Raw genomic sequence first — 21,685 nt, 5'->3', positions numbered from 1 at the left:
TAAGATAGACCACAAGTCTCTCTCTCTCTTTCTCTCACACACACACGTATCCAGATCCCACAGTAACCGGTGAGCTCAGAGATAAAGGCCCAGGAGTGGGCAGATAACATGACAAGCTCCCTGAGCTACTGACCAGACCAGCGCACGTATATCTACCCAGCTGACGTTGCTGTTGTAGGAGGTCAGATACAGGAATAAAAATACACCACAAACACAAAAACACCACTGTTTTACCAACTTTGACATTTGACAGCTTCAAAAATAAATGAATACACTTTGTCTTTAATTATGACAACACAACTGCTCTGTTGGGAACATAGGGTGCCAGCATTCAAGTAGAAGTCACTTTGATATGCTCATGACAAAAAGCAACAGCATCACCAGGCAGTATAATATGCTCCATCGTAAAACAGCTCGGTCAGCACCGACCCAAATGCCACAGAGCATCTATTGGATACCCTGGAACAACTCCAGTCCTCGAGGCCTAACCCCACTGCCAATCACCTGGTCCCAGAAAACACAGACCGAGTGTGTGCTGTGTTCATGCTAGCCCTCCATCTGGGATCAGACAAACGATGTTGAAGGCGTCCCTCCTCACGGTACAGTTTCTTTTGAGAAATATGAAATTTGTACATTCAGAAATTACATTTATGTTCATGTTCCCTGCAGTCCATTGCCTCAGTTATTTAAAGAGATTGGAATTTAATAATCAATACCATGATTAGCTTCCAACGTTATACTTTAACCAATTCTCTAATGCTGCAGCCACATTAGTTGTGATCTCATCATCTTTGAAACGGCTGCAACAACTGCCACCTTCAATCCGATTTCAGTGCATCATGACGGCAATGAAATGGCGACAAGAGTCAGTCTGCTGTTAGTTTCTGATTGGATGTGCCACTGCCTTAAAAGTAGCAATTAAAATGGTCGCCACAATTACCTGCGATCAGTCGCCAAATATGAATATAATACGATGGGCGTCATATTTTGACTCTAGTGTCTCTGAGCCATAAAGGACAGTTTCCTTTCTCGCTCTCCGTCTGTTGCCCTTTTGTATTTCTAAGGTTTGCAAACAACCTTGTCCTTCATGCTTTATCTGTCCGCGCTCCTTTTCAAAACTTAAATAAAGAAAAAAAGAATATCAACAAAAAAGTATTTGTTAAAAAAAATTAAGATCTAAAGTGCTGTATGTGGATTTTGGCATCATGCTCAGCTACACTCTTTAGTCGTTCCCTTGATTAAACCGTGCCCTTTGAAAACAAAGATACCAACAAAACAATGTGGTGAATGGTAGAAATACAGCTCTCCCTGGTAGTGTGTCAGAACTAGGTTGAGCTTGTTTGGAGGTGACAAAACTGTTTTTTAATTCCCAGTTTGACCCTCAGTGGAACAATGTGTATTCAACAAATGAGAGGCATCAAACCGCTGTGAACTCTGCATTATACAGCGCTCGCTGTCCCTGAGAGAGCGTGAGCACGGGGTGAGAAACACGGGCTGAGATCAGCACGAGTGTTTGTGCGACAATATAACATCACCAGAGAAGGTGAGGAGAGATAAACGAAACAGAGAGGAGCTGAAAGAGAGAAGAACACCAGCAGGCGGAGCCAGCAGAGAATCAAAGAAAGAACGGATCAGACAGCACGAGGATCAGACGTGAATAAATTACAACAACATGAACCCGACAAAAACCTGCTAACAAAGAAAGACAAATGTTTCTAGTAACTGCTCACAGACTATTTATGTTCATGGCACCAGCTTTCTTCTGATTGGCTGCCCCACACAAACATAGGGTGTGAGGAACTGGTGGGTGGGGCTTGTCTACTCCTGCGCTCCATACTGTCTGAGATGACCATACTGAGAATGTACCTGTTCACACACCAACTTCATTATGTGAATCTTTGTTTTATATGCACATCCGCCAATCAGCAGTGTAATTACAACAAAACAGTATAACAAGCCGGTTCCCCTCTTAAATAAACGACTACAGTCTCCCACTGGAGTGAGCGTGACTGAGCATAAGTGTTCCACCTTTACTGAAGTAAACACATCTGCTTGCTAAAGGTCAAGAAGTCAGTCTTTTTTCACCTTTTTGATCTCTTTATAGACATTTTCCTCCACTATAGCCCAACATCCCATCACCTGACCCCTTTATTTGAAACTTCAGCCCATGTTTATTATAAGCATCCAACAATAAGAGTGTTTACATGAAATAGACTTTTCATTTCTTTTTAAGTCTTTGAAAACACTGTTTGATTTCTAGTCTCAGTCACTAGTTTTATATCATATTCAATACAAAAAAAATTCATTTAGCAAATGTATAGCTCTTATCACACATTGCCCTCTACGCCCCTGTCTCCCTTTAAGAAAGGTAAAGAAGAACGATTTTGCAACTTTACATCTCTGGCAGGTTTTTCCAAACCGGAGGGGTAAGAAAGAAGGTAATGAAGCTTCAGCAATCTGTGAGAGTGACCGAGTCGGACCGCAATTGTTGGAGAGAGGCTAACTTCCACCGTGTGACCTGTGTGATTGCCAATCGGCGCTCAGAGGTTGAAGACGTTGCATGCTCAACCTCCACAACTATCTGGTGGGACCAGCGTAGGTAGTAGGGCTGAGCATGTGACCCAAATGCTGTGAGGCTATTGCAGAGGCCTGGATGTTTTGATGCGTGCAACAGCTTTCCTGTCAACTCAGAACTGTCCTGTCAAAATAAAGGCTAAAAAGTCCAGAAAAAAATGCTTCAATCTCCAAGCAGCTACATGTTTTTCCTAGTTGGAAAAGGGATGCTCGACTATTTTTACTTTATTTAAGAAAAACAAGCTGAGAAGGAGCAGAAGTAGTTGGTTAGAAGCAAGGGAACTTTCAAAATAAAAGACCTACTAGACGAATTGCCTGTATATGTTAATGCTCTCTAAAAAAATGTTTTTTTTAAAGACTCAAGGATCTGTTAGAGCAGCTGCTTTGTTCCAGCTGTCGTGCTGTAGCTCAGAGTTCCCAGTCTGACCGGTTTGATGGACTGGCTGCTACCGCCGCTCACCTCGCCTCTCCTTCCCCTCGTCTCTGCCCGACACGCTGGGCTTTAGGCCCGTGTTTACATCCATCGCAGCTCTGCCCACATTTGTCAACGTGCGGTACGTGTGCGAGTGTAACAAAGGAGTATTGTTCGGGCTCGCCGCTGCTCCACAGCGGGTGGAAAATTGTGGGCCTTAAAGGTGGAAAAGGGAAAGCGGGGAGAAGAGTGGACGGGGGGGGGGGTTGGTCTTGATTGCAAATGGGATTCTACGTCCAGGTTTGCTACAAAAATAAATAAAAGTGCTACAAGCGTGTGCCTGTGGAAGTACAAGACATTCTCAAACATTTAACAATCAGACTGTGTGTGTGTGTGTGTGTGTGTGTGTGTGTGTGTGTGTGTGTGTGTGTGTGGGGGGGGGGGGTTATTTTCTGATATTAAATCCACATCTCCACCCGACAGCTTGTCATTCAAAGCGCCGCAGCACAGCTTATTTTAACACACAAAACAGTTCGAGTGTGTCTGTTTAATCTTGTGTCCTTTCTGCATTTTAATAGAAACGCAAACAAAATCTCAAATGGCAGCAGCAGCAGGAGGAGAAGGAGGGGGAACATAAATGACTAAGAGTGTGTGACCCCAAAGGTTCAGGGGTCAATCCTTTCAACACCTTCCCGAGCAGCAGCGTGCTCCTTTCCTCCCCCCTTTCTCCTTCATCTCGAGTGCTTCATTCCTCCTCTCTCATCCATCCTCCCCTCTCTCGTCTCGCTGCATTTTCACCCTCGTCTTCCTGTTTTTGCCCTTTTAACCTCCCCGTGACCTCCCTCTGCTCCCTACTCTCTGCAACAGCTTATCTCCAATCAGCTGATTGAGGCCTCAGCAACATACAGCAGGGCTGGTTCAAGTGCTGCTGAGGCTCTAATGACTGAGATTTGTGGAAAATTCTTATTTCCTTCCACTTTTCACTCCTCCTGCTTAGCCTCCACATCTCAATGCTCCCTTCTTCCCTTCCTGTGACCCCCGCTCTTCTCATAACCTTCCTCTCTGATTGCCTCTTCCACATCATTAAGGGTTCAGTTCAGCTTTAAGGGGTCAGTAAGATGAGAAAGATCACCATATGGTAGTTCTCCTCCCTCCCCACAGACCAATAACACCTCACCTGTTACTTGATTCAACCAATCAGATGCTGACCACTCCCTCTAGAAGCAGTATATTTTATTTTGGTTTGGGGAATTTATTGAGCTATTTATGCCACAGATCCACTTTATTGTACTATTCTACCATTATTTATTTTGTTGTATTTTTTGAAACTTTATTTACCTATACTTCCTACATGTGCTGTACTTTCTCCATCTTCCAATATATACATCATCCTTCTGCCTCTCTAACTCAGTCTCCAAATCCATCAAGTTGTCCTTCAGTTGTACTCATGTCTTGTTCATTCTGTTCACTCAGAGTGAAGATCTTGGCATCTTGACCTCTCATCTGTGCCACAGTCTCCAAATCATACATCACAGCAGGATGATACCATCCTGTAAAAAATAGCAGCAAATCACCCCTTACACTCTTCTCTACCCATTCCACCCTGCCAGCACTCTCTTCTTCATCTCTCTTGTGGACTGTTCCTTGATTTGCATGGCTGACCCCAGCTATTTAATCTTAATCTCTTAATCCACCCCCCCCCACCACCACTTGGAAAGCTCAGCTCGGTGCCATACATGAGTGGTTCTTACACCTAGCTCATTCTTCACTGGGTCACTGATATCTTTCATTTTTACTTTATACACAGTTATTCATATTTTTTCCACATGTGGTTACATCATTACAGAAACTGTAGATCGGTAGTACAGCACTTCATGCAAATACACTTTTCCTAACCTTGTCATATACACACCAGGGCCAAAACACACAAATCTGTCCTACACGGTGGCTCGGGCAGCCACTGATGGGTGATGTGATTTAACGTGACGATCGAAAAAAAAATAAATTGCTAATTATGCTTATACAGCCCTGCAACAAAAAATAAATGACAGATTTATGGACCTATCCAGTCCACTTGGCTTCGCTATTGTGCTACATTATATATTTTATAAATTTTTTCATGACCTTTCCTTCTTTCCTTCTGCTGCAGGTTTTTCCTTAAAAGGGCCCTAAAAAACCAAGTTTTTAGAACTGTAATCTTTTCTTTAAGGGGACATGCAGTGTTTTAAGTTAAATGAGGGAAACCGTTCAGCTTCACACAAACATTTAAAGCCAGAAAATAAAGTGTTTGTGTGTTTATACTTTCTTCACCCACGTCGTCACCTGTCTAAACCTTCTGTAACCTCTCTCTCTTTGTTTCTCCTCCACCATCGTGCCCTGCTTAACCTTTCTTTAACCTCAGCCTTGCTTTTCTACTCCCTCCCTCCCTCTTTTGCCCGTTCACTTTCTCCTTCCTGTCATGCACTTCCTGTCCCCCTGTCATACCCCGACCCTCTGGCTGTGCTGGCCTGATAACGTCCCCTACAAAGTCCTACAAACTCACAAATGCAAACAAACGCACACTCACACAGAGAACCCTAATGTACAGCTAACCCATTCGTGGCACCTCCACCCATGTCACTTTCACTCTAAGTGAGACGAGACACGCGAGTTCTCTCTGCAGTCTGGTTGGAGCGAAGCCAGGCTCGAGCTGGAGGCCCCGTCGTACCGAAGTCGTTTACCCCCTCTGTGCCAGGTCACCCTCAGAGCTGGGCACAAGCAGATTCTGACATTTAAGCAAAAGAAGCGGGCCTCCTCATTATCGCTGGCTGTTGTAGGCGATGAAGAGGATGCTGCTGCAAACCACTGAGCAGGGCTGAACGATGTCAACAATCACATCTCATGAATATGAGAAATAAATGAGCCAAACATGATATTTGGAGGCTCTATCATGTTTTGGAGCTATGCTTCAGTCAGTGGTGTAAAATATAAAGAAATGAAAGTAGGTTTAATACTTTTGCACAATATGATGAGCTGGACACAGGGTAGGAAAAAAAGGAGAAAATTCAGCCCCGATCTCATGAGGCCAAGCACTGCTGGTCTGCCTCTGGTGACAGAGTCAAAGCTGACTGTCACATGGCACTGACACTCTGGAGTCAAAGGCAGCTGTTAATAATCCTTCTCGAGCTTCATCTGCAGAACCTGTGTAGGTTTGACCTCCTTTATGTGGACGCTGTGGACCAAAAGCTTCCTTTTAGTCATCTCAGCTCGAGCTGAACTAAACAGCTAGTAGATTTAAGCTTTTAGGGAACAACGTGAGCCCAGCGCTCCAAAGGAAAGGAGTGAACTTTGTAACCAAAGCAGAGCAGCAAAGCATCTTGTTTTCATAAAGCTAATACCATAAATCACCCAGCCCTGATGTAGGCAGAACAAAGTCAGTACAAAGGATGCAACAAACAACATTGTTCCTTCAGTCAATCACATGCACAGGAAATACAGGCAGATACACCTTTACGAGCTGATCAGAAAGGAGTTGCGGCTTCACTTAAGCTGGAAAACTGAAGCTCTCATGGATGGAGGAAAGAAACAGCTCTGCATCTTTGATTTGAGACAAAAGAAAAAAAGAGCACAGAAGAAATAAAACAGAAAATGAGAAAATGAACTCACCAGCACAGTGTAGATATGCAGACAGCGGTAAACTGGAGAGAAATCCACCAAGTCCTGAGCTCCTGGGACCTGCAGGGGGAAACAATTTGCACAGTTCACATGTTCAGTTCATAAACTGCAATCAACCAGCCCGTCTTCAGTTTTCTTTTACAAGTTTTGGCAACACCTGTTTTGGTTAAAGCCAAGCAAAGTAAAACCAAACCTGAGATTCTAACCAGAGAGAGACAAAGATGGCAACGAGGGGCAAGACAGAGACAAATGATTGTGTTTGTGAAACAGACGAGGGAAATGTGAACGGCAAGAATAAAACAGGCCGCGTCCCTAATAATGAACAGCCTCCAACCTCAATAATAATAATAATAATAATAATAATAATAATAATAATAATAATGGATTGGATTTATATAGCGCTTTTCAAGGCACCCAAAGCGCTTTACAATGCCACTATTCATTCACTCACTGGTGGAAGCAGCTACGGTTGTAGCCACAGCTGCCCTGGGGCAGACTGACAGAAGCGAGGCTGCCATATAGCGCCATCGGCCCCTCTGGCCAACACCAGTAGGCAAGTAGGGTAAAGTGTCTTGCCCAAGGACACAACGACCAGGACAGAGAGCCCAGGGATCGAACCGGCGACCTTCCAGTTACAGATGCGATTCCCAACCCCCTGAGCCACGGTCGCCCGTAAAATAAAACTTAAATGGCAGAGCAAAAAAATGAAGTGGTTACCAGGCTGCAAACACGTTTACTTCTGCTATAAAGCTGTTAACTCTAACAAAGGAGTGAGTGGAGATGATTTTCGGGAGCTGGCCTCAAGTGGCCACTAGAGGAACTGCCGGTTACAGTACAGTTACTCATTGAAATAACTTAATGTGGAGGAACATTACGGAAAGATTCAAGGTGGTATCAGTTGTGCTTAAACAAGGATATTTATATTTAAAACAAACAAAACAAAACAGTCACTTCCTGTGAAACAGACTGAATAATTCACAGCCATAAGTTTAAAACTGATCTCAGAGCTTGCTGCTCCATTTGCTTGAAGTTCTCTAAACTCCGGACTTTGTTCAGCTGCGCTTCCCCCTGCTGCCACCCATGACTCGCCCTGCAGTTTTTATTCATCTTTATTAAACTACAGTCCCCTACATATTCATCACAACTAGCTAGCTCTGGTTCATCTTATATCAGCCTTCATAACAAAAGACTAATAATGAATAAGCCCATTTTAGGAAAAAGCCATGAAATATGAATTGACACAGTTTCAATTTACCAAAGTCGGATGATTTTTAAAGCAACCCGTTTGGCGTTTCTAGTGTTAGTGGCACTGGATACTGAGGTTTTAACTATCATGGAGTGGCTGTGACTGAGGAGATGGTGCAGGTCATAGGCAGGTTGGTGGTTCGATCCTTGGCTGCTACAGTCTGCATGCCAAAGCATCCTTGGGCAAGATACTGAACCCAGAGTTTCTTCCAATGCATTCATCAGAGTGTGAAGGAGCCATTTTGTTCTACTTTCAGGCAGAAAAGTGCCAAATAAGAACCGGTCCATTTACTACTCACTGACAATCATTGAATTATTCTATTTGTGTTGGTTAGGATGCCTTTAACATCATGCAGGTTAGGTTTAATTAACAGAACTGAGACAAAGTATGGGTATAAATACTGGCAGAAACAGATCAACACTCAATTCAAACTTCTCATATGTCACTGCCATCTGAAGTGAACTGAAGCTTTCAGGGAGTCTTCTGTTACGAGTTACTCATACCTCTTTTTCTTAGCATCTATCCCTCGATCTAAATTCAAATTCAAATTCAAATTTTTATTTGTCACGTACACAGTCATACACAGTACGATATGTAGTGAAATGCTTGGACAACTGCTCGTGACCTAAAGAAAACAAAAAAGGAAAAGGCTATGAATAAGATAGGAAATAAATATGAAAAATTAAAAAGGGTAAATTTAACTAGGAAGGAATAAAATATAAATTAAGGTTAAAAATGAAATAACTGTACAACACAAATTAGAATGAAGGGTAAATTTAACTGGGAAGAATAAGATAAAATATATAAATTAAAGTTGAAAATAAAATAACTGTACAACAAAATACACAATATAGAACTATATAAGAATGTATGAAGAAATCTAAATATAAATAAATATATACACAATAACAGCAGCTGTACAAGTATTAACCGGAAATGAAGAATATAGTGACCAGTGTTGTGCAAAACCAAAGTCCAGAAAGTCCAGTGTGTGTGTGTAAGAACCATATGTGTGGGTCAGTACTGTGTGGTGGTGTGATTGAGAGACCGTATCGCCTGCGGGAAGAAGCTCCTCCTCAGTCTCTCTGTGTTGGTCTTCAGGGAGCGGAATCGCTTTCCTGACCTCAGCAGAGAGAACAGTCTGTTGTTGGGATGGCTGAGGTCCTTCACGATCTTCCTGGCCTTGGTCCAGCACCGCCTGCTGTAGATTGAGTGCAGGTCAGGGAGCTCGGAGCGGATGGTGCGCTCAGCTGACCGCACAACCCTCTCTAGAGCTCGTCTGTCCTGCATGGTGCTGTTCCCGAACCAGGTTAAGATGTTTCCCGCCAGGATGCTCTCTATGGTGCACGAGTAAAAGTTCCTGAGCACCTTGGAGGGCAGTTGGAAGTCTCTCAAGCGTCTGAGGTGGTAGAGACGCTGTCGGGCCTTTTTCACCACAGTGTTGATGTGACAGGACCATGACAGGTCCTGCGTGATGTGAACTCCGAGGTATTTGAAGCTGTCCACTCTCTCCACTGGGCACTCGTTGATGACGGGGGTCTGGTAGTTCCTCTCCTGCTTAGTGCTGAAGTCCACTATCAGCTCCTTTGTCTTACTGACGTTTAGAAGGAGGTTGTTCCTCTGGCACCAGTTCTCCAGATTCCTAATCTCCTTCAGGTAGGCCGTCTCGTTGTTATCAGAGATCAGGCCCACCACGACGGTGTCGTCAGCAAACTTGATGATGGTGGTGGAGCTGGTAGTGGCCACACAGTCATATGTGTACAAAGAGTACAGCAGGGGGCTCAGAACACACCCCTGGGGGGCTCCAGTGCTGAGAGTGGTGGAGGCTGAGACATGTCCGCCCATCCTTACTGCCTGTGGTCTGCCAGTTAGGAAGTTGGAGATCCACTGACACATAGATGAGCTGAGTCCCAGATGCTCCAGCTTGGTGGTGAGTGTGGAGGGAATTATGGTGTTAAATGCAGAGCTGTAGTCTATGAAGAGCATTTTAACATAATTCCCCCTTCTAGTGTCCAAGTGAGTGAGTGATGTGTGGAGGAGATGAGAGATGGCATCGTCTGTGGAACGATTTGGACGGTAAGCGAACTGTAGTGGGTCCAGTGTGTCTGGTAGTAACCATCATTCCAGTCCCTCCTCCCTGCCCACATCCTCTGTCCCCTGCCCTTTTGCCCTCTGGAAAGTTTGCCTTCTGTAAAACTCACTAGAGGCAAAGCACAATGCCAGCTTTGATGTAACCGCACACAAACAAGGGTCCCAAAACAATAAGAACAAGAACAAAAAACAAAACCAAAGAGTTGTACCACTTAAAGACAGAGGAAGAGCTGAGAATTAGAGGGGGGGGGGAATATAAACACAGGCAGGTAAAACTTAAAGACAACCAAAAATGACTCAAAAGGCAGAGGTGGAAAGAAAAAGGATGAACGGAACCAGAGGAAGCAGATGAAAAACATAAAGGTGAGAAACAAGCCAAAAGAAACAAGAATTAGAAGATAAGGTAAAGGAGTGAGGAACAAACATGAGGGATGGTTGTAAATGAAGGGAAGTAGAAGAAGTGATGGAGAGGCAGGGTTGGCGTGAGGAGACGTGACGCTGATGGTTGGCATCGTTGCAGCCAGCGGCGCCAACGCGGTCGTAACCCTGACGGCCACGGGGTCAGGTCTTTGTTCGAGCCAAGGTCTTCCTGTGAAGAAGGTTGAGTCAAGTTTACAGGACATAAATAAAGCCAAGGGGACGACAGGGACCTTAAAACAGAATGGCAGCACAGGGGTGACAAGTTCAGCTCTATTCTCTCCTTAACCTCATTGTACTTTATTTTCCCCGAGCAAGAACAACAAAAGGCTCCGAAAAGGAACTCTGATCCCGCGAGGGATGACTTGAAGAGTTCAGTGTCAAAATGCTTTGTGCCCGCTTTGCTGCCCTGACACGATTTCCACAAGTTCATAGTATTTGAACATTTTTCTCCAAACTTAACTGTGTGCCAGCAGTTTTTTTGTTGTACGATATGTGGACAGCATGAGGAAGTCAGCAGGTGTGTTCCCACCATTCCTATAAGGGCATCTTCACACCTTCACAGCTCATTTACTCCGATCTGAATCAGTTGATGGGTTTGTAAACTTGTAGCCTTTCACTGGCTTTCTTTTCTTTTCACACACAGAAAAATCAAAGTGAACCTTAAGCGAACGAAAATGCGTCACTGAAAACAACGTGGGAATGCTCAGTCAGCTTACTGTCCAGATGTGCCTGGACCTGACTAATAAAAGTGAATACATTCAGATGGTGCTGTGTTCTGGACGTTTGGAGAACATGAATTTCACAGCTAGCCGCTAGCCTGTACAGACCTTTTTTCTTTCTTTTTTCCCCCCACAGACTCAGTGTGGTTGTTTCAGAGTAAGATTCAAATTGGCACAAGTAAACTGCACCAAGGGGGAAAACGAACCAGAGTTTAGTTTAAACCAGGAGTGGGGAACTCCAGGGCCTGCCACGCAGGTTTTAGATCTCACCCTGGGTCAACACACCTGAATCACATGATTGGTTCATTACCAGCCTCTGGAGAACTTCAAGACATGTTGAGGAGGTCATTTAGCCATTTAAATCAGCTGTGTTGGATCAAGGACACATTTAAAACCTTCAGGACACCAGCCTGGAGTTCCCCACAGACTAAGAAAAACCCCACACACCATTACATGTCCCAGCCGACAGAAAAAAAAATGGAATGCTGAGACATTTTTTCCTCCTTCCTTCTTTGTGGTGTTCATATTTTTTTCCAGCGGCAAACATATTTGTTGCTGACGTTTTTCCACGTCGTTGTACATTTTAGTAGTTTCAGAAATCGCCCACCAAGAATTTGCTGCGAGTCCTTACATTGATGCTATGGTTCCTTATGGTAGATGGTAGTTGTTGTTCTATCAAAGATTATTTCAAAAAACTGTGTTAAAAACGTAGATGGAAAAGCACAGCTGTAATCAATGGTACTGAACAGGCTACTCAAAATAGTGGCGGGCTGCATCGACCTGATGTGCAGTTACATTTCTAGGGCGATGCATGTCAGATCATGGTGTGGCTACAACATAGATTTCCCCCTGAAGCACAAATCTCCAGTCAGTGAGTCCCACCCAATTTTGTTTTGTTCTTTTTGTATAGTAATAAAAAGAATCACAGATATTAGACTGGTGGACTAAAACTCTAAACTATCATGTCTCATATATATATATATATATATATATATATATATATATATATATATATATATATATATATATATATATATATCATGATTTTAAAGCTCAAAGTTAGTCACAGATAGAAGGGGGGAAAGCAAAATAAAGTAAAATAAACTTTTACTTGGCGTGAACTGCGTGTGTGTGGCTGCAGTTTTAAACAGAAGTTTAACAAGTTCTTTACCCCTGAAAATTTCATATGGCTGTCATTTCTGCAGGAAAAAATATAGAAGTAAAAGAGTCGTATTTCAATCCAACCCTATCTAATTTGGAGCACGGAACAATTTCACAGTCTGACAGTAATATACTGCACGGCTTCACTAAATGCACTTAAATGCACTTAAGCTGTTATACACGACAATCAGGTGATTCTGAGGCAGCCAGATGGGAACTTTTTCAGATTTGCCTAATTTCATAAGGAGGGCCCTCACTGTGAATTAACATGTCATTTGTTCCGTGCTCGGCTGGGAGGATAAGCTGGAGACATGATCTAGCCTGTTATGGAGCTGCGATGTTATGAAACTGTGTACGTGTGGCAGAAACATAAAAAAGCTTTTCAGACCTTATTTTAGGGCAAAGTCATCTAACTTTTAAAGGTTTGGGTTTTTTTGTTGTTTTTTTAAAAAATCAGATCTGACTGCTGCTTCTATTCAAAAATGCAGTTATATTTCGCTTCCTCTTCACATAAATAGGTTGCCTGTTCTTGTTAACCTGAAATAAGTGCCTGGAGATGTTGCCAAGATGGCTGCCAAGTGGCGAGACACGCGCCTATGAGGAGACTGTTTCGAGTGTCTGAAGCTGGACACACACTTAATGACTGTCGGGCCAATTACAGATGCAATCTGGGCGCACTGACTGACCGGTCGGACCGGGTCTGCTCCAGCTGGGCTCGGTCACAGTTTACATTCAGATGATAAAGTCATGATGAGTGTGTGTGTGTGTGTGTGTGTGTGTGTGTGTGTGTGTGTGTGTGTGTGTGTGTGTGTGTGTGTGTGTGTGTAGACTATTCTTAATTCTTAAAGGAGTCACTGCCAGCTGTCAGCGTTTATTTAGAGCAGGTTTAATATTGGCGACACAGTCACAGATGTTCACTGACAGCGTTGATGTGTTCCTTCCTCGGCCGCCTGTCCAGAGCTTTTGTTTACAGGCGTTTCAGCAGTTAGCAGGAGTTTATTAGAAGCTTTATTCTTATTCCCTCAACAGATTTAAGAAGCCTTCAGCTGATGTACTCCTTTTCACTTTGTTTTTCTAAACAGGCTTTTTTTATCTTCTTTTTAAATATCATGTAACAACTAAATTGTTACCGAGGCTCTCGCCTTTTCAAAAGGTGCAACAGTGTCACCTGTTATCTAAACAGACACGAACACCCGCACACACAAAAAACACACACAAAAGAGAAAAAAAACACACACACACACACACACACACACACACACACACACCAGCTCTTTGGTGGCACTAGTCCTGTATCAGGGTATGCTGTAACAGCACTGGCTCCACCTTTAATGAGCTTCAGGAACTGTATGAAGCGAAGACCTTTGCATGATCACCCTCCATCATTTGGACCCTCTTCGTCTTTTACGCTCCAGAATTCCAGATGCTTCCATCAAGGAGAAGATTTGGTTTTCCTAAATGTAGGACTAACAGATTCAGATATTCATTTGTTCTATCCACTGTTGCTCTTTAAACAGTGGATAGAACAAAACCATGACAGCACTTCCGCCGTGTTTTACAGATCAGATCGCTGTAGATTCTCACTGTTGCAACTTTGATCTCATTCAAATATACTAACAGGGATTTGAACCTAAAACTTCAAATTTGAATTCATCAATAAGACATGTTGTCCTTGATTTTCAGTCCAGTTCTTATGCAATTTGGCAAACCTCGGTCTTTTTTCCCTGTTCCACTTCCTTAACAATTCTTCTCGACAGCCATCCTTCCGCTAAGACCATTCCTGATGAGGTTTCAGGGACCAGCAGACGGATCAACGAAGGGCCAGATGGATCCCTCAGGTCCTGTGTCGGGTCTTTGCTGGATTTTTTTCTGTTTCTTAAGGACATGACTTCCAGATACTGTTCATCTGCTGAAGACATTTCTGAGTACGAATATTTCTTTGCTCCTTCGTTTGTCCAGTTTCCTTACATTGTTTTAGGACACACTGCATGCCATGTTGACATATGCCAAGTTTTTAGCTAATTGCTCTTTGGGAATCACCTTGGTGTGCCTGTCAGACTGTTATCTTTGGCATTTTTGTAGATTCAACTAAAAAAAAAAAAAAAATGGAACCAACTGATTTGTTTTTACAACAGGCTTCTAGGAACAAAGTGCCGAAATTTAAAATTGAATTTTCCTAAGTTGTCATTTGTGGTTCAACAAACAAAAAGCACATTCCTCTGAAAGTTGTCAGGTACAAAGACTGGACTGAAAACGACTGAAAAAAGTTAAAGGCCAAAGTCCAAAGAACTGCAGAATTATTTCTCAAGACTTTAAAAACTTCCAAACATCTCTGGATCCTAAGAACATAAGAATAAATGAGGCATGGCCGAAGACCTTTGCACAACACTGTCTGTGTGTATTTATTATGTTGGACTTCTACAAAACAAGCTGCCATGAGGACATTAAAGTTTCACTGTGCTGAGGTGTAGAAAGTCTTTAAGCTTACGAAAATTACTTTTGTACACACAGCGCAACACAGATTCTAAATATCAGAACACTCCAGAAAACAATCACTCTCAGGCCAAACAAGACTTCAGTGTCGACATTAACCTTAAGATCACAACAACCACACAGCGGCTCTCCTCAGCCTTGTAAATATGCCCACAAGTTACACGTAATTGCAAAACCTGAGAGAAGCACCACACTGATCATCTTATTGGAAATCAAAGAATTTGAACTATTTTACCTCTCAGTGATCCCTCTGTGTTTGTTTGCGTTTAGTATCTAAAGAAGCATTTGGATTCGGAAATCTCTAAAGGCATTAGACTTAACAAGCGGACCACGAAACATCCAGCTGCATTTATTTGTTGGTTTGCCTAGTGGCAGAGAGCCCAGTCATTACTTTATGATCTTTCAGCAAGTTTTTTTTTATAAATTGTTTTTACCCTCAGCTGTTTGATTTGCACTCCTTTCCCTTTCAAAGACTAGAATCTGCTCCAGCCCATGGGAACAGTCTTTTGAATATGTTGAATACTTTGGTACAATGTTTCGAGCAGTAGTTGTATTTGAGCGTGTGCCCAGTATAAGCTGGTTTACGTGGGCTACGTGCTGCAGTGGGATGAATGTTCGCTCTCCGGAAACATCAGAAATGTCACCTGGGCCGGACCTAATGACTTCAGACTACTGGGACTGAAGAAACATTCGCAGTCAATGTGGAAGGAAAAGGAAATGAATGGAAAGAAAAAGAAGACGACAAAAAAAAAAAAAAAAAGAGAGAGAAAGAGTCACGTAGAAAAAGCGGCATAAGCCTTGGGCAAGAAGAGGACACATGGAAGAGATGAAAGGACAGAAAGACTAAAAACTGACTAACAACAAAGAAAACGCAGCAGGAAGCAAGTAAAACTGAGGCCACACTGAAGGATAATCAGACTTCAAACGAAATTGGTCCAGCCTGCCAATCTTAGGGGAAACCCACGGTCAGGATTGGCAACAATTATCTGACTGTTTAAGGGGTTATAAAAATGAATGTCAGCTCGCTTGGAAACAAGTCTGAGCTGCCCTGGCGACTCATGTACCCCGCCATGGGGGCGAGATCAGAGACGATTCTGCCAAGGACCAATCTGAGATGAATGGGATGCACTGGATGTACAAACGTATCAGTATAGAGATGTTTGTTTCATCAAATAAGGTGAAGCCAGATAATTGGAGGCTGCGTGTTGTCTGGATTTTGTGTGTGTGTTTGCAGTTTTCTCACTTCATCTTCCTCCTCTTCATCCTCCACATCCAGAATTCCCGTGTCTTGTTCTGACAGCGGGTTGACACCCATTCCAGCCCGAATCGCCGCCGGCGCCGCCTTTCTGCCGCGCCGGCCGAGTAGGACCCTCGGCTGAGGCGAGACGGAGCTGTCCAGTGAGCGCTGTAGCTGGGCCTGGAGAACAAAACAGAAAAGCAGATGAGAACTCCACCGAGGGTCAACGGATTATTTTAAACCTGCATTGTTTGGTTCATTTCAGTTACTTCCTACATTTCCCAGAATCTCTTTTAAGTCCGACAGACGAGAATTTGCATTTAGGCGCTGGCGCAACTTCAGAGCAACACAATGGAAGCTCTTTGATTTTCACGCTCTGACACCAAAACCAGATGTTGTCTGATAACACTCACACTCTGTCTGCAATAAGACTCCTCACGTGCAACAACTTTTATAGGGGACGGAGCAGAAAACAAACCCAGGAAAAATTCAAAAAACACAAACTGCTTTCAGACACTAACGGGGAAATGGTATTAATCCAACTCAGCATGTGAGCAATAAATGCTCGGGTTATTGCTCACAGTACCCCCCTCGTTTTAGAAACATTTCGGGAAAAATGTCAGAAATTGTGGACGGTGTTGCGAGGTCACCGGTTTAGACCTTTTGAGCCACTCCTCGTCCCATTGGAAATGGCCAATAAAAGTGATTTACCAAAGCAGCCTAAGAATACACAGGAGGGAAAATAGCAGGCCAGGAAGGGAAGGACAGGAAGGATGAGGAGTCGATGAAAACAAAGCACGTAAAATTAGTGCTCGAGACATAAAAGTGCAGACAGGGACAGATTACATGTCTGACCTGTGCTTTTGCTCGACAACGCCTTCGATTCAGCTGTTCCTTAAACTCAAGCTTACCAAAAAAAAAAAAAAAAAAAAATTTGGAGGACAAAAACTGTCCGAAAAATAAAACAGGAAGGGCTCATTCTCTGAGCGGCATTTACTTCTAATGAAATAGTATTTCATTTTGCATGAATTCATTTTATTTTCTTTGTTCTCTTTAAATACATGCACAAAACACCAAAAAAACCAACCTCCTTGTTACAGGTAATAAGGGATACAAAACTGATATAGAAAATACCCAGTGGTCGGCAGATCTCTCGGCAAAAATGCTTTGTTGATACAGGAAGAGAATGGCCAGATTGTTTTGCGCTGGCAGGAACACAAAAGTAACTCAAATAAGCTCTCAAGACAACCAAATACATTACAATGAGTTCACTCTATTCAACATGGCTCCGCAGTCACCAGATCTCACTTCAACAGCGAACCTTTGCAATGTGGTGGAACAGGAGATTCACATTAAGGATGTGCAGCATGATGCTATCACGTCTGTATGGACCAAAATCTCCGTGGAATCTTTCCAGCATCTCCTTGAACCTCTGCCACGAAGAATTAAGGCAGCTCTGAACGCACAACTCAAAAACTATACCTAATAAAATGTCCTGTGAGGGTCACATCACTTCTTTTGTCAGTGCAACACAAACACACACGTGTGCAGCATATACAGCTGCATTTGGTTAATGTCCAACTCATCCTGTCATTTCAGTTTCTCAAAAACGTGGTCATTTAAAAGAAGGTGGGGTAAAGCAGAGCAGGAAATGGAAAGGTCTACCTGGAAAGATTCCCCTACCAAACAATGCCATGTGTAATGTAATTTCTGATGCTAATTGTGTCCTGAGTCTACATCGCTGTTCGGGGATTACTGTGGGAAGTGATACATTCATCTCCCTGTGCGGCAGTGCTCGATGATGAGCTCTAAAAATAAAAATACTAAAAAACAGGAAGTTTTAGTCAGAAATTAATGGAAGCTGGTCTCCATAACAGAGTGAAAACAGAGCCGCGGTCACTCCAGAGGTGGCCAAGTCTTTGTCAGGACCTCGCTGGTAGGAGATCATCATCTTGCACTTCTACATACAAATAAAACTGATCTGAAGTCTTTAGTCATTTATCTCTACCTGATGTGCATTTTGAACTCTTTAACATGACCACCATTCGCCTTTCTTCGAAATCCTCCTCCAGTCGGGCCTCGGGCGCAGCATGGTCGCCAACATTTTTCTGTGGGAAAACCCTCAGAAATGAGGTCAGCATGCCTTTCCATCCACACCCAAATCCGCATCGGGCTACTTTTGAAAAACCTATGCAAACACCTTCCTTGATCACTGGCGCCAACACGTAGGCTGCTTTGTGCGCTTAAATGTGTCGAATGGAACATCAATAAAGACGTCATACACATCAAAATGCTTCGTTTTGGGCTGTTAATGCGAGGTTAATGAGAAAAACTGTTCCGGACACCAGGGCAGATAGGCACAAACCCAGAAGAGCACAATATCAGAGATGCTTGTGTATGAACACAATGCCATCTTTGATCTAATGTCCAAACACAAACAAACACGCACACACACCCACAGAAGACAAGTGAGTCATGGAGGACAATAAGAACAAACTAAATCAGGAAAGTGTCGTTGGGCTGCAGGAGGAGCTTAGGCCTAACGCTGAGGAATGTGCCGAGCTCTGAGTGTTTTCTCTAATTACTTTACATCGAATTAAATCAAAATGCTGAAAGAACAACAGGCGTCTGCGAGTCATTTCTTTGTAATTGTTCAAATACTCAGAAATGTACAACTTAACATAGCTCGACCACAAAAGACAGCAACCTGTGAATGGCGGAGAAAAGAGAAGAGGTTTTCAGCGACGTCAGCACCTGCGTCAAAGTAACTCGGCGCGGCGGTCGAGTTGGGCTCCGGAATTCTTCAGCAGGTGAATCCATGCCCGCTAACATTACTGTATACACACTCACCCGACCATTCACTCTTAACCGGGAAGCCTTTTTAGCCCCGTCTTTTGTTGTGTTTTTTTTCTTTGGGGACAGAATTCGGTACAGCACTTGAAGTAGAAGTGTGGGAATGTGCGTCATCTGCGGCACAAAAAAGCCATGAGAAACTGGGACGCAGTTACAGGAGGGAAACATGGGAGGCATGGGGAGTGGAGCAGACGGAAAACGAACAGTAGGAGTTGGGAAGAAAAGGAAAGAGAAATGGGAAAGTTGGAGTGATGGAGTGAGAAAAAAATAAAAAGTGTACAAAAGGAAGGCAGCACAGCATTTGGAATCAGCCACACTATAATGATTTAAAGTAAAATCACTTTAAATACTTTTTAAATGATCGGAAATTACTCTGTGGAAACGATAGGAGGGCAGTCCTGACTTAAATATGTGGCTGAGGTGAGTCGATGTCTCTGAGTGTAGAGTCAAGTGAACAAGGCCCCAGTTACTAGAGACCAGTCTGCAACAATCTGGCAACCACTAAAAATATTCACTCCCCAACCGCCTGGAGAGTGGTAGCTGGAGGTTGATTGGAAACAGATTGCTCAGTGACCCCAGTGCTAGGGGAGAATCTGCATCCCCCAATCGGATGACAAAAACCTCCTTGTGACTGTTTTACCATGGGCAAGTGTGGCAGCTTGCTTGGTTTGCGTGGAACAAGGCATCTTATCTGCAAACACTCATAAGCTACCCGCCGAGCTGTGGTAACACTTGAAAAGCATGTGGCAAACTGGAAACTGAAACCATTTGCCTTCAAAGTAAAGGCTGTCTCCTTTGAAAAGTGTTGGCTGCGACTCTAAGGCACAACTTTTTTTCTCCAAAGACCAACAGCCACCGATCCCAGTTTCCCACTTTTTCCAAGTTTTACTGCTGCTCAGGTAGCAGTTAGCGAGTATTTGCAGTCAAACTAGCATCATCCACTTAAACTACAGCTGACCACAGCGAACATAAGGAGGTTTTTGATGCAGCACCTTGATTGTGACCAGCATTGGGTGCAACGCATCCCTCCTAACATGTTCCCTTTTCCTTGCTGCACAAATGTGATACAATGAGCTGATGTCATTTCGTATGCAGAGGAAGAAAACAGTGCCCTGATCTACATAAGTGGCGACATGGACAAAAGACAATAGCGCAATAGTAAAGTGTGACATACCGGGACCCAAAAAGCTGCATTACACTGGTAACACAAGTACTTCCTCCCCACAGTCACCGAGAGCTGTGCTCACAGGGGACATGATTTCAATATTGAACTAAATTGTTTTAAAGGCTACTGAAATTATGAAAAAACTAATACAAATCTATTCAAAAGGACCTCCAAACCTCACTAAAACCACATTAAACTTGTTTATTTTTATTTGGTTTTGGTGAAGAAAAGCTGGCAGGCCATTGTCGAATTAAGTCTAGAGAGAATGAGTATCAAAAGGTTAGAGTTAAAAGGAAAAATTGAGCAAAGATGAGCAGGAAAAGTTGACGCTATGATAACGTTTTACTAATCCTTTTTTTTTTTAGTATTCATTTGGCATTTTGTTCAGTATTGGAAAAACAATCCTGATAATACTCGAAATAACATACAAGAATCAAATTGGTACTCTGTACAGAAAAATACTCCGTAACAAATGACTCGGATAAGGATCGAAGCTAAAACCTGACTGGGGCATCCCTACTATAGATCACTTTTTGGCAGACAGTCGGCCAGCCAGAAATAATGGTGTCTGATGGCAGTGAACTGTGGTGCATTATTCGGCAGACACCACACACACACAGGGTCCAGACTGGGTGACACAGCAGCCCATAACAGTTTATTTTTGTTCCCCTTGTGATGGTTCAATACACCGACCCAGCGTGCGCCCTCAGCCACCCTCGTTGCACGCACACGCATGTGTGTGTTCAGTAACTAGATACAGGTAATCAATCTTCTTCCACTTCACAGGCCCGGCAATCTGTTTCCCATTAGTGTGTACGAGTGTGTGTGCGCCTACTGAATACACAGCAGAAGCTCCAGACTCGTCCTCTGTTGAAAGCGAACACAAGAAACAGAAAAACAAGAGGAACAAGAGAATGAAGAAGGGAGGCAGGGAGATGGAAAGATGAGGAGGTGGAAAGAAAGGACGAGAGACAGACATGGAGATTTTGAGGAGGAGGGGTATGATGGGACAGCAAGACAGAAAGAGAGACATGACAAATGACAGGGGAGTCATGGGAGAATGACAAAGGCAGAGGATTCTGGCTAATTCCACTCCCTTGGTTCTCTTTCAAAAGGACCTATTATGCTTTACTTATTTGCTGTTATAGTTCTGATGCTCATATTAAGCTCACAGTCACTACTGTTTTAGAGTTTATAAATAGAAATAAAGAATATTCTACTTATAAATATACACTTATTATTGTGTAGTTAATGCATTCTCATGAACTTAGAATTAATCCATTAACTGATCCCGTAGCAGCAGGTCGATCGCTGTTCCACCTGATCACGTTTTATGTACATGGCTGAAGATCAGCCACAAATATATTATCGATGCTGCCATTATTTATCAGCAGATTAAACATGTGACCCTCATGTCTCCCCATCGCCGCACAACTGACAAAAAAACTAGCAATAGAAAAAAAAAAAAAAAAAAAAAAAAAAAAAAAATCAAATAAAACCAGCAGCTAGTTATAAGCTATAGTTGTGTCAACTAATGTTAGCCTCATGTCCTAAAAAATAAAATATTTCACTTTACCTCAAATAAACAGTTTGATTAAATTATCACATCTTGTGAAAGTTTGTTCAACAGGTGTCCAAAGTAAACAAGACCTACTTCAAA

At 43.0% G+C, this 21,685-nt stretch overlaps 1 protein-coding gene across 2 annotated transcripts in view; it reads right to left on the bottom strand.

Moving 5' to 3' along the window:
- Positions 1–21,685, bottom strand: part of exoc6b (exocyst complex component 6B) — a 131,047-nt gene that overhangs the window by 79,151 nt on the left and 30,211 nt on the right. For both annotated transcript variants that reach the window (XM_085349182.1, XM_085349192.1), the window contains exons 7-8: positions 16,014–16,187; positions 6,632–6,700 (exon numbers count right to left, since the gene is read on the bottom strand). In XM_085349182.1, coding sequence (XP_085205308.1) covers positions 6,632–6,700; positions 16,014–16,187 — 243 coding nt within the window. The remainder of the gene's footprint in view (positions 1–6,631; positions 6,701–16,013; positions 16,188–21,685) is intronic.

Source organism: Diplotaxodon limnothrissa, linkage group LG3 (assembly GCF_057381915.1).
Source record: "Diplotaxodon limnothrissa isolate DT_005_m linkage group LG3, D_limnothrissa_male_GT1.1, whole genome shotgun sequence".
Classification (NCBI taxonomy): Eukaryota; Metazoa; Chordata; class Actinopteri; order Cichliformes; family Cichlidae; genus Diplotaxodon; species Diplotaxodon limnothrissa.
Note: the sequence above shows the minus strand (reverse complement) of the source record. Positions and strands in the feature narration are given on the sequence as shown.